Source organism: Poromitra crassiceps (assembly GCF_964638095.1).
Source record: "Poromitra crassiceps genome assembly, chromosome: 27".
Taxonomy (NCBI): Eukaryota; Metazoa; Chordata; class Actinopteri; order Beryciformes; family Melamphaidae; genus Poromitra; species Poromitra crassiceps.
Window position 1 is genome coordinate 7,933,201 of NC_139650.1, and position 12,835 is coordinate 7,946,035.

Here is a 12,835-nt window from a genome sequence, read left to right on the forward strand (position 1 = left end):
TGACCCGGAAGCAGAATATCTGTTTTGTGCCTGACCGCAAAACCACCTGGAACCTGCTAACTGCTTAGCCAAAGGAAACTTCATCAGTGTCATGTACTCAGCGTTTCCCATTTGACAACCTTGAAAGCAGACGTTCTATTTCATTCAACATCTTTAATCATGTGGATCTTGTTGGATGACATTGTCAGACAGTGTTAAGGTTCTGATCAGGTCAGTATATTAGCCATAGACCATAGCTGCTAGAAAACGTGGAGCTAACGGCTAGCTAGCTAGTTGGGAGGAAGTATTTAGGAAAGGAGCATCCAACTCACCTTGGATAAAATAATTTGACATAGTTAATGTTACATAATATATTGCACTCCTTTCAGACAAGCTGGTTATGTATTTGATCTATAGTATTAGTAGTGCTGTTATGACTTGTGAATTAACTTTAGCTGTTTGCTGAGGTGAGGATGTTCAAAGTCATCCCCATCTTACCATCACACAGTGCAGAGAATGACAGGTGAAGCTCATGATGCTGATGCATGTCCTGCCAGCTAACAGTTTAAACTTAAACTTCAGATACAGTGGTTAGATAGAAAGTCAACAGGGACGTGTTTGTAATAAGAAGTGACTGGACTCATCTGAAGTTTATTTTTTATTTTTTTACTTTATTTACAAAAAAGATGTACAAATTATGTCAGACAGACAATAACACAGCACCATACAAGAGAGCTATAAAGAAGTAACAGAAAAAAAATGAAAAATACAATAATTAATTATTACAAGTTCAAGTTCAAGTTCAAGTTCAAGTTTATTCATATGTCCCAGAAGGGCACTTTGGGTTGCAGCAGAGCAAAAAACAAAACAGTCATAAAATCACACAAGACTCGAAATAAAAACATGAAAACAAAGTGCAGACACAAATAGACCATAAAACTATAAAAACCATAAAAGACCATAGAACCATAAAAACAAAATGGAGACACAATAGACCACGACATAGTGCAAAGTAAGTTCAGTTCAAAAGTGCCAGTGTAGTTTAAAGTGCATTAGAGACCGATAAGTGCAAAATGCAAGGCAGTCTAAGAAGGAGACTTAGCCACACAGCGCTACATATTACAGAAAGTAAATGCTACAATATAACTATTGTATGGTAGAACATAAATAAATAAAAACATCAAATGGATGTTACATTACTGTATGTTCTCTTAAGTAGCATTTAAAGCTCGGATCGAAGCAGGCACAAAGGAATTCCTATATCTATTTTTCTTGGCCAAGGGAGCACGAAGACGAAGGCCAGATGGAAGCAGCTCATATTCAGAGCACAGCGGATGTCAAAGACAAATTGACATGTTAGAATGAAATAAATAAATAATAAGGATCAGACAAAGTGACATTAGCTCAAGTCAATTGACTTCAGCGGTTACATCAAATATGTTTCTGCAATATTCTAAAAACCGGTTGCTTTTTTATTGTTTACAAGAGCACGAGAATTAAGCAATGAGTTAAATTCAATCAAAAAGAGGGCCAAGTACCTAAAAACCTCTCTTTATGAATAAAGATAAATCAGCTTAATTGATTGATTTGGTTAATTGGCGGTTGACTTTTACATGCATCAATAAGAGAGTGAGCCTTTATGCATATAGAGCAATTGGTTTTGGAGCCTCCCTCCGCTCCGGCACGCAAAACAACAGTCCGCTGCTTCATCCAGGAATGTTTTCAAAGTGATGATGTTCGATTGTCTGCACAATTCTTTGCTCATTTCATTTGTTTGATTCCTTCTGGGAAGCTTTTGCCTTGCATAAGTATTTCTCTGCTGATTGGATTTCCTGCGCAGCTCCTGTGTTTTCCCCCTCCTCTGTGTCTCTCGTGCGTTATGTCCAAAAGGCTTGATCCAAGACTCAGTAATTAAGCGTTATAGGGTTGCTGTACTTACCGGTGTTTCTGAGAGAGTCGTTACAGAGCCGTTACATCAAATTAAATCTTCACAGGACATAATATGTCTATCTGTTACAACACCTTTTAAAATAAAGGTTCACAAGACCTTTGTTTGACATTTGATAAAACAAATCTGTATTCATCTGTATTGGTGTTCTCCCAGGTGCCTGGCTCCATGTCGTCTGCAGTTTTGGCCTGACAGCCACGCTCCTGGCTGCTCCTGCTGCACTCTGACTGCTGCTCTTCTCAATGAGGTACGGGGCAGATTTAGGTCCATGAGCTCTAGAAACAGCATGTGAGCAGCAGGGCGGCTGCTGATGAGGGAGGGTCTGTAAACCAGGAAGTCCAGCTTCACTTTCCTGTGGCAGCATGCTGAACTGTATGTAGTAAGGTACAGTATGTGGTGGCTGGTGGCGTTGAAAATAGGGGAGGAAGGTGGGAAAAACCCATGGCGTCATATTATTTTACACTAGTTACCTACGCACTATCGTTACCTACACACCTAGACATTACTAGACACCTACCTCTGTGTGTTTTTGATATGTTGTGTTACTGTCATTGATGTTGCTGCTGCTGTAATGCCAGAATTTACCTCCAGGGATGAATAAAGTACTTATTATTGTGCCTGTTGATGAGCGATTTAAACAGAGCGACAGAGCGATTCCAAAGGGTTGCATCGAGCGACAGAGAGAAAAATAAATATCTCTGTGTGAACACAGCTTTAGTCTGGCAGTAAAATGTTTGATGAATAAATCAATCAAACACACTCCACTACTGTACTGCTGACAGTAGCTGTCGTAAAGACAGGGGGAGTGACTATCAGCTACTGTCATCAACTCAACTACCAACATACTCGTTTAGTTACAGTACATTCCATTGCATGGAGGGGAAAGTTACGCCAGATTTATCAACTTTGGAGCGTTATTTATTTACCATTACCCCCCTTCCCGACATGCTAGGTTGACATGCTTGGTCGCAATCGATTCCTTATTTCTCCTAGTTTAATTTCATATGGTATAAGGATCATCATTCTAGCTTTAAAAAGGAGCTCGCTATCAGCCGCGGATTTACGGGCCAAATTCAGTTGTAATATGTGGGAGTTTAAGGTCGCCCTTTTTATTAGCAAAATGAAAATGAATGGGGAGCTTACTTCCGGGGTGGGAAACGTCACGAAGAGTCACGTGACTGTTGAGCTCTATAGGAGGCAGCCCTAACTTAATGATATGGATCATTCTTCTTGGTCCTGTAGGTACGCAGGTGCTCAGGTGTCTCTGTGGACTCATGGGTCGTGCTGTCTGCTCCGCCTCTCCCTGCTGCCCGGCGGTGTCCCAGGCAGAGTCACCCTGCTCCGAACCTATAGCGCCCCCCAACAGCCCACAAACCCCACCCCTCCGGAGGGTAAGGGAGGAGGCGAGGTGGTAAAGGAGCGCACCTTGGCTGCCTTACAGGTACAGGAAGCAAGCAAAGGAGAGCTTGGATTGAAGCGCTCTGAGTGGGGGGGGGGGGGGGGGGGGGGTACGATAGTGATCTACCAGTGATACAACCAGCATACAATGTGATATAAGTTCAGTGACAACAAAGTCTGACTGTGCACAATTCTGTTTCTTTCTGAGACGCAAATCTTTCCAGCGATGCCATTGGCTGCTAGAATGTAAACAACAATTTAAAATTGCCGTTACAAAGTGACAGTAATATAATGTGGATGGAGCGCTTGTGAAACTGTGATGGTCAAGAGTCTCATTAGTGAATGCTACTGCAGAATAACATGGAGCCGATGTCACCATTCCGTCTCAAAATGTCGGTGTTGACATTCAAAAACCTTTAAACTTTAACAAGAATGCCTGCTTTTGCCCCCCACCAAAGGGGGGGCTATGGATCGGTCTCCATCCGTTAGTTCAGTTGTCTGTTAGTTCATTTCGTTCGTTTGTTAGTTAGTCACACTGTAATGGTGACATTCTACCACTAGGGGCGGCATTGGCAATGAATGGGAACTCAGTGGTAAAGTAGTTCATAGAGTTAAAAGTGATCATAGTAACATAATAGTCTAAACAGGCTACACACTTCGAGACATCAGACTGGGTTGAAGTGAGAGTCAATGGTGAAATTCACACTTACCCTCCTGCTATTATGCTATATTATATATTGTATTGTACATTGTGTAAAGTACGGATTGTATTTATTGCATAATTGTAGTTCTCATATTTTGTACGGTATTGAGTAAAACAGGACAATTACATTTCAAGATATAACTTGTAAGCCTAATTCTGAGGAGGAGACCAACATAAATATATGGTTAGTCTATCCTTTCATTGTCCCATATGAAAATGCTTATACAATTTCACTGATATTTCAAATTCACTAAGCAGCTGACTGACCCAAGGGTGGAACTACTGGTTGGGGGCAGCATCTATTGTTGACTATTTGCTTATTCTTTTGTATGTTTGTATTTTCCTCTGGCAGCATGTGGGTGAGCTGGGCAGGCAGTGGGGTCAGAAGTCGGCTCAGACGGCCTCAGCCACAGCCAGCTACTGGTGGGAGAGGTACGAAGAGTTTGTCGGCCTGAACGAAGTCCGTGACGCCCAGACCAACGTCACTGAGGTCAGCACACAGTAAGAAGTTCAAAGTTCAGTCCTTGTTAGACACATCATACACCTTGTTTTTTTTTACATCAAAAGTACCGCTTATACACAGGTTAGTCAGAATAAAACGGAAACTTCTGGTTAAAACTTTCAAAATAATGTAATTTAAAGTCGAACTGAACCCGTTCGTCGCGTGCGTCGGAGTCCGTTTCAGACTGAAAACATAATTTGTCTGAGATGACAGGTTGAGAGGCAGGTCATAGTATCATGTCGATGATTTTATTTGACAATTCTGGGGTCTGGATTGGGCTTTAACCAATCCTGGCGTGTTCCGCCTCCAAATCGAGTGGGATTCAGCGTGTTGTGGTGATCTCCTCGGGAAGAGCCTGCTGACGCGAGGTTAGTGGCTGAGTGGAGCTCAGCGAGCCGCAGGCAGCCAGCTGCCTTCGTGTTGCCGAGCGGAGAGTGCAGCCCGTCGGCCTGGAATCTCCGAGGTGCGACCACTGACAACCAGGCTCTCTGAGGCGCGCGCCATTATCACTATTGCGGTAAATAATATTCCTGGAATGCGAGTTTTAAAGAGCCAGTTACATTTCTTTGCATTCTTAGACATTACCGTTTGATTTAGTTTGCATAATTGGTCAAGTTAGTAGTTAGTTTATGGGCTAGAAATCCTGCCAGATGACAGGCACTAGGTGCCATTTTCCCCTTCATTTGGAAGAGAAAATTATCCTGAAATGAAGATTTGATTGACAGCTGCCATGTTGTGATATGATTGGTTGAAATGAGGTAGAAATTTGATAGTACTAGGTGACGTCAGCAAACTGTAATTACTGTTATGAATGAAATCTTGATGTGACTTTTGATGTGAAAAAGTGTGAAAAACTAAAGAAATTTGATTTTTGTGATTTTCTTTTGACATACATTATTAAATAGGTGCACTGAATACCCAGGTATTTGAACTAAAAGAAAAGAAAAGTCATTTTTGGGTTCAGCTCAACTTTAAATAAAAGTAATAGCCTTATTGATGCATGCCTGGAGGAGAAAAAGGTATTTGAATGAAGGAAGCAGCACGTCCTGTGTGTGTCCCCCAGGCGGAGGCAGGGTTCATGGTAGCCAGAGGGATGGTGCGCGAGGCCCACAGCAGCCTGGAGGTTCTGCGGACGCGGGTCAGGGAGGTGAGAGACCGGCTGGAGCGCGTCTCCAAAGAGGAGGCACACTACCTGGAGCTGGCCACGCTCGAGCACAAACTGCTGCAGGTAAGTCGCTAAGATTCTAAAAACACGTGAATAGAAACATCAATAAACAGAAAAAAACTCAAATAAGCAAACTGGTGAAGGGGAGTAGGAGAGAGAATCATTACAGAGAGGCATTTTATTGTGTCTTTCTGCTTGTAAACAAAGCAAGCTAATGGTAGAGTTTCTGGTTCTCTACATGTCCCATTTTCGCCTTTTCCGCGTCCTTTTCTTGAAATATTTCAACCAATAGCTAACATTCTCTGTGGTTACGTTAGGCCCCGCCTCTTGTCAACCACAACCCAGTCAAACCAATAGACAAACCAAAGACGTGTTCACCAGTTATAGATCCATTTCACAGCAACTGTTTTGAGGCGGTAAAGCAGGTTAACCCACACCATTGGTTCCATTCCATTTAGGTGTTCCAGTGCCAGTATTGGTTACAACTGCTTTACTTCCTACTTTACCACCTCCAAACAGTTGCTGTGAAAAGGGCATATGTTCTCTAATATGAAGTTAAAGCTTGATGCTACACAATTAGGGCTTTAAATCGCTGCTATCCTCTATAATGGGAGAACCTCATAATATTTAGACAGTGTTTGTTTCAACATATGAAATTTGAAATACAATGAAGACAAGGGGGAAATAGCAGATCTCTAATCTAATGTGATAAATGCTGAAAACCATCACTATTGAGGGAACAGTAAGGGAAAGCTCCAGCAAAGCTCCAACAACGAAACTAAAATGCCTAAAGCCAATGTATGCAAATTAACAACCTAATCCACTTAGAGAGACAAATTGAATCATTTGTCAGTTGATTGATGTAATAGAGATGTTTTAATTTTTAATTTTTACAGATAACAGTTTTTACATATACACTGAGGAGTAGCCGATTGAGCCGATTTTCGGAAATATCGCGTTATCTGGGAAATATCACAATGTTGAACATTTATTTTCAGAGGCTGCAGCAGGCTCAGTTTTAAAGCCTGAGTGAAGTTTCTGGTGTCATGAAACTAGAAGACTTAAGGAATCGATTTGTACCAACCATGCCATGCTAGTTTGTCAGGAAGGTAGCTAAATAACATAGCAAACACATAGCAAAATTTTGGCGACGGAAAAAAAATATCTTTTTCAAAGGTGTCCTCTTTTTCACAGCCTAATGTTGGTGTGTGTGTGTGTGTCCGTTTTGAACCAGCTAGTAGCCTTAACCAATAGCCTGCTGCTATTGCATGGTTATAAAATTTTATTTTATGGGGGGGGGCGGGGTATACGCAGTGGAAGTGGTCCCTGGGAAACTTGGTTTGGTACATAGTGGTACGTGGACGGAAAACTTTGGGAACCCCTGGAATAACGGATGGGTTGATTGAATTGAACTCAAAACGAGCTGCCGCTAGATCTTGATGGCCCTCACCTTGTCTCCGGCCACAGGAGGAGCGACGCCTCCGGACGAGCTACGAGCAGGCGGAGGGCTCGGAGAGGGAGAGGTTTGCTTTGTTCTCGGCCACCGTGCGGGCAAGCCACGAGAAGGAGCGCACGAGGGCCGAGCGCACCAAGAACTGGTCCATCATCGGCTCGGTGCTGGGGGCGCTGATCGGGGTCATGGGCTCAACGTACATCAACCGGGTCCGCCTGCAGGTGAGGTCCTTGAAATCCTCGAAAGTTTGTGAATTTAAGGGGGGGGGGGAATCAAGGCCTTTTTTTTATTTAACGGGTAACAGCACATTTGAGAAGTGTCCACACATTCAAGCCTCTCACTATTTTTAATTGTCTAGGAGCTTCTGCAAAGCCTGCTAGTTCTGTAACAGTAATGAACCTTGGTCCGTGTCTCTAACTATCCCGTGTTGGGTCCTTGAATTTGAGGGAATTGGGCCTGGAAAGTCTTTGAAAAGACCTTGAAATTGATGTTTAAGAAGGTGTGCGAACCCTGGGAGCGGAGTCGAGAGCATGCCTGTGATTTGAGTTGATCCACGGCACCAGGCTCATGGTTGAGGTGATGAATCACGATAGGACCTGCAGTATCGGGATGGATGCTGATCCAGCTGCACTGAGTCCTCGTACTTCCATCAGCAAATGAAGCGACAGGAGAAATGTTTCCTGAGCTGTGGAAAAACTGCTGCTATTTTTGAATTTCATTGGCCTTCATCTCAGGGAGCTTCAAATAATTCTTATTAGGGATGGACGATATATCGGCATGCAACCATATCAGTATCGGCCGATGTTGGTTATTTTTTAATATATCGGTATCGGGCTGATGAGCGAAATAACATCAATGTCTATATCTGTTATCGGTATCCGCAAAATTGTTCATATTGAGTGGAAACAATGCGGTAAATCTATGATTTATGGGCTTTTCCAAATGTACATATTTTTATTATCTATTTTATATATCATATCAATATCAGTAAATATCGGTAATCGGTTATTGTATCGCCCAAAATTTATCATGCTTAATTCTGGTTCTCAGCGGAGAAAGTTGTTCGTCCTCAAAGAAGAAATACATTTTCAAGACGTTTTATGTTCTCATTATATTTTTAGAATAAATGAATGCAAAAACCAATTGAATTAAATTTCCCTTCTGCATTCATAAAAATAATAAAAGGGATATGATGAGAACATAAAAGGTCTTGGAAACATATTTCTTCTTACAGTGCAAAAAACTTTCTCCACTGAAGACACTTCCTTGCTTTCTTCTTACGCACCAAACAAAGCAAAGGTGAGTTCGGTGATTTCTCCTGTACAGCAATTCATGTTCAAAATCATGAACTGAAATTTGACATCAGACATGACATTTTGAACATAAGAGTGCGTTATTCCTTTGGTGCGAGCATAATTACATCTTCCTTTATGGAGCTTGTTGTTTTGGAGTGTGCAGTCTTTTTTCCTTTTGCTGTAGTTATTGATGTGTTGATATTAGGAGTGTAATGGTCGTATCTTTTTGGTTGTATTGTGTAATGTCTTTTCATACTGGTCTGCAGGAGCTGAAGAGTCTGCTGCTGGAGGCCCAGAAAGGTCCGGAGAGCCTGCAGGAGGCGCTGCGGGTCCAGGCCGGAAACCATCGCTCGCAGCAGGACGAGCTGCGCTCGCTCATCGACAGCCTCAGACACGCTCTGAAGGACGGCTTCAGACCCAGGGACCTGGGCCCCGCCCCGAGCCCCGCCCCGAGCCTGGCCGCTCCGTCTCTCTCAGCGCTAACGGAGCTAAGCGTTAGCAGCCAGAGGACAGAGTCGCTGCTGCGCTCCCTGCCGCCGCAGCTGGGACAACTGGAGCAGGGAGTTGGCAGGTTAGAGCGCGAACTGTCGGCCGTGAAGGGGCTGGTGGAGACCGCCGGTCAGCGGGCCGAAATCCAGAGCCGGGAGCAGTTGGCGAGGATGGAGGAGTCGGCGAGGTCGCGGATGGAGAAGCCGGTGAGACGAGAGGAACCCGTGAGAGCAGAGGAACCGGAGGGCTCGGGCCGGTGGGACTCTGCGGCGGTGGTTCAGAGTCTGGAGGACACCCAGAGGAGCCTGGGAGAACAGATCAGCAGGAGCACGCTCCTTAACGCGGTGCTCAGCTCTGCTGCCACCGCTGTCACCGTCACCGTTCTCTACCTGCTGCTCCGAGGAGCTGGCTAGACACCACCATATACCTCCAGGGGGGTCACTTTGGTATCTCGGTGCTATGAGTTAAAAAGACATAGTGGAGATGATTCTAAATGAACTGGACTCTCTGTGTGAAATCCCTTTCCGTAGACTTTCCTCAAGATGTTCTGCTCCTAATTTGCTCTGATCTTGAGTCGAGAGAATGAAAAATCCTTTCCACCACTTTCCTCCGCGTAGATATTTAATTTCTTCCCCGAGCACTTTCTCTGACATGATCATTCTGTGGTCTCAGAGTTATTTTCAGGGCATTTCAGCTCTGACCTTTGACCTCCCTACTATTGGTTGCCTGTAATATCGACTTGAAGCTAATGCTGCATTTCGGTCAAAAAAAGTCAGAATTCCAGCGATATTTCTCAATGTTAACGAACCAATATTAATAATCGTAGAATGTTAGCAAATGTTAGGAGCGACTTTGCACTTCAAAATCATGTATGTTTTACCATCGACAAAAGTGTTGTGATGGATTTAATGTCATGTATATGCTGAAAATGGAACATGTTAACAGTAATGCTGTGTTATGTTTAATAGCAGCTCAGAAACCTCACGATTGAGAATTTCTTCCTGAATTTCCTACTTAAAATTCCGATTTGAAATGCCATTCCATTGCATTTTTCAGTGTACCGGTATATTTCAGATTTTCGGACATGTCTGGAACTGAAGGCGACATTATTCAGAAGTCGCTCAGGTTGAAAGCAGCCACTACACGCATTAAAATGTTAATTTGACTAAAACTTGTAAACCTGAGCCAATAGTCTTCTGGATGAGCTGGATGAAACGTTCTGGTACATGATTTGAAAACTTACCATGTGTTTTAATGTCTTAATTATTGAACAAATCATGACTTGTGAACTGAAATGATCTATTCAGAATAGAGATTTTGGTAACCAGGGATAATGTCAATTATATTATTGAATAACGTTGATAAATGCTTGGTGTAGGTGGCAAATTCAGGAATCCAGTGCCAAGTGGGGTTTTAATCCTGTCAAAACTTGACTCAGCCATGCAATCCTCAGCCCAGTTTAAGCTCAACCTGAGCAGACCTGACCATCGTGAGCCCAGCTTGTGTTGCTCACTTCATTCCCAGCATCCCCCCTGCTAAAACAGTGTGACTCACACAGTAGTGAAGTGTCTACATGTAATGTAAGGAATCCCTTGGCATTTAGATTTTGATCTGGTCTTTTTTTCTTCACCCAATAATTCAGATTCAGACAACTTTGTCCCTCTGATTTCATGAGACATAAGAGTATATATATAGTATGTGAACGCATACACATCAAATTATACCTAAAGCAATGATCAACAGAATGAATGAAAACTGTGCCAATACTTAACCATACTACAGGGAGAAAAACATAAAAAAAAATGTTTTATGTCATATGACGAAAGCCTTGTGAAGGAAAAACAAAAATTCAAAATGTCGCTCTGTCCCCTCTACATTAGGCCTTTACTTGTCTTGGACTGAACCACTGTAGTCCACTGTCCCGCCTGTTTCCCATAAACATATTAACCATCGACAGTTACTCATTTTAGAAAAGTACAAATCGTAAATATCCACGGGCATTTATTTCAACTAGTTTGAGTATTGCAATAGGTTGACATCATGTGACTGCATTTTAATCAATCTGATATTGAAGCTTATTAATCAAAACTGAACCTGTAAAAAAAACGAGGTGAAATTGTAGACAAATGTCTAATTTTGCAGATGAACCTTACAGTCACTTGCAGTGGAATTCCCTTTTGATCTCCTGCAGTACTTGAGTAGAGATGTAGCTCGCTAACATGTTGCTCATGTTGGTGTTTGTGTCCAGCTTGAATCACACGTTTTGTTGTTGTTTACAGGGAAATGAACGTGTGCACTGATGAAATCACTTCTGATTGGTGTTTATTAAACATAAACACAGGAAAACAGTTTCTTCTGCTGCTTTTTGTTAGAGGCTTACTGCCTGCTGAAGGGAATGTTACTGAATACTGAATGACTGACTGTCCAACACAGTGGTTCTCAAACCTTTTCCACGTCAAGGACCCCTTAATCTCTCGAGACAGACTTTCCACTTGCAGATTGAGGACCCCTAAACTGACACAAATTAGACCACAGACCACCAGCTAATAAGATATTGCCCCAGGGTCACCCATCTGATATGATTTTTGCTTTGAGATGTTTTATTACAGGAAGTGTATGAAACTCGTGACCAAACTAGTCATACATTCTGTCATTGTGTTACTTATGAATAGAATTATAGTGAAAAATAATAAACTTCTGTTGTGCTGGGGACCCTTTGGAACCTCCTTCAAGGACCCCTGGGGGTCCCTGGACTGGACCCCACTTTGTGAACCACTGGTCTAACAGAGCAGATGAATGAATGACTGATTGAGTGACTGGCTGACAGCACGATTGGCTGAATTGACTTGCTGGCTATCTGCGTGGATGACTGACCAACCGAGTGCCTGACTGACTGATCATGTGACCACAGACTGAGTGACTGCATGACTAACTGCATAAATTACTGACGTGTGAACAGATGTCTGTCCGACTGAATCACTGTGACTGACTGACTGGCTGACTGGTTCACCATGTGTCTATACACAGCTGCCCCTCAAGATGGCAGCATCGTCACTGAACTGATGGCTGAAGGATGCAGGTGCTGCTGTAATGCCTCGCCTGCAAACACACACTGGGCTCTATTTAAACCATCCATAGTGCATGGTCTGGTCTATGGTGGATCACTCCGCTTTTTTTGTATGGACTACAGCAGCAGTTCACAACCTTCTCTGACTCATGGCCCACTTGAAAAATGTTGGTGGCTCACTTAGGTTAGGTTAAGTTTATTTGATATGGACATCACAGAGCACTGGAGATGTAACATACATGTATGCACAGTAACCAGATACACAGTGTTAAGAGTACTGTTTATAGCGTAACGCTAATTTTTCAAAAACTCCCCAGGCGACTCCTACACCAAAACACAACCCAAAAGGACATACCCAAAAAGAAGCAAAATCTAATATAAAAAACCACAAGAGTAAAACTATACATACTTCCGACCATAAACGGTACAGAGGCCAAATAATGCGTTCTCAGAGCACTTTTTACTCTAACAATAAAAGGAGCTGTCCATCAGCACCACACAGAAACCAGAAACTAAAAGTGAGCAATAGGCTAATAATAATTTATTACAAATTAAGTAACGGTCTCATTCAACAATTGAGAGATGCATTCTCATGCATAATCATTACATTTATTTCACAAAGATCGGTGGCCCACTTGCAATACCTTGGTGGCCCACCAGTGGACCCCGGTCAACAGGTTGTGAATAGCTGGACTATATCTGCAGCCAAGACCAACAGACCACATCAGTAAACTAACTAGCCTACAGGTAAAAACACCACAGCCTATTGGTTGCTTGCAGAGCCGTTCAGAGAAAGAGTTGCACCACATGACGTCTGATGGAAATCTGAAAGTAAA

The 12,835-nt window shown here is 42.8% G+C and overlaps 1 protein-coding gene across 1 annotated transcript; it reads left to right on the forward strand.

Annotated features, from left to right (window-relative positions):
• The first annotated feature begins 78 nt into the window (after nt 1-78).
• On the forward strand, nt 79-11,186 carry ccdc51 (coiled-coil domain containing 51). Its single transcript, XM_083661759.1, has 7 exons — nt 79-210; nt 2,084-2,174; nt 3,170-3,368; nt 4,381-4,518; nt 5,594-5,758; nt 7,163-7,369; nt 8,710-11,186. Exons 2-7 carry the CDS (start codon nt 2,170-2,172, stop codon nt 9,343-9,345), a joined length of 1,350 nt encoding a protein of 449 aa, XP_083517885.1. The 5' UTR covers nt 79-210; nt 2,084-2,169; the 3' UTR covers nt 9,346-11,186.
• The last annotated feature ends 1,649 nt before the right edge of the window (nt 11,187-12,835 follow it).

Bases quoted from the DNA above. Each gene is read 5' to 3' on its own strand.
- ccdc51 (XM_083661759.1), top strand. The intron at 3,369-4,380 runs GTACAGGAAGCA...TTCCTCTGGCAG, and splicing joins GCACCTTGGCTGCCTTACAG to CATGTGGGTGAGCTGGGCAG. The intron at 4,519-5,593 runs GTCAGCACACAG...TGTGTCCCCCAG, and splicing joins CCCAGACCAACGTCACTGAG to GCGGAGGCAGGGTTCATGGT.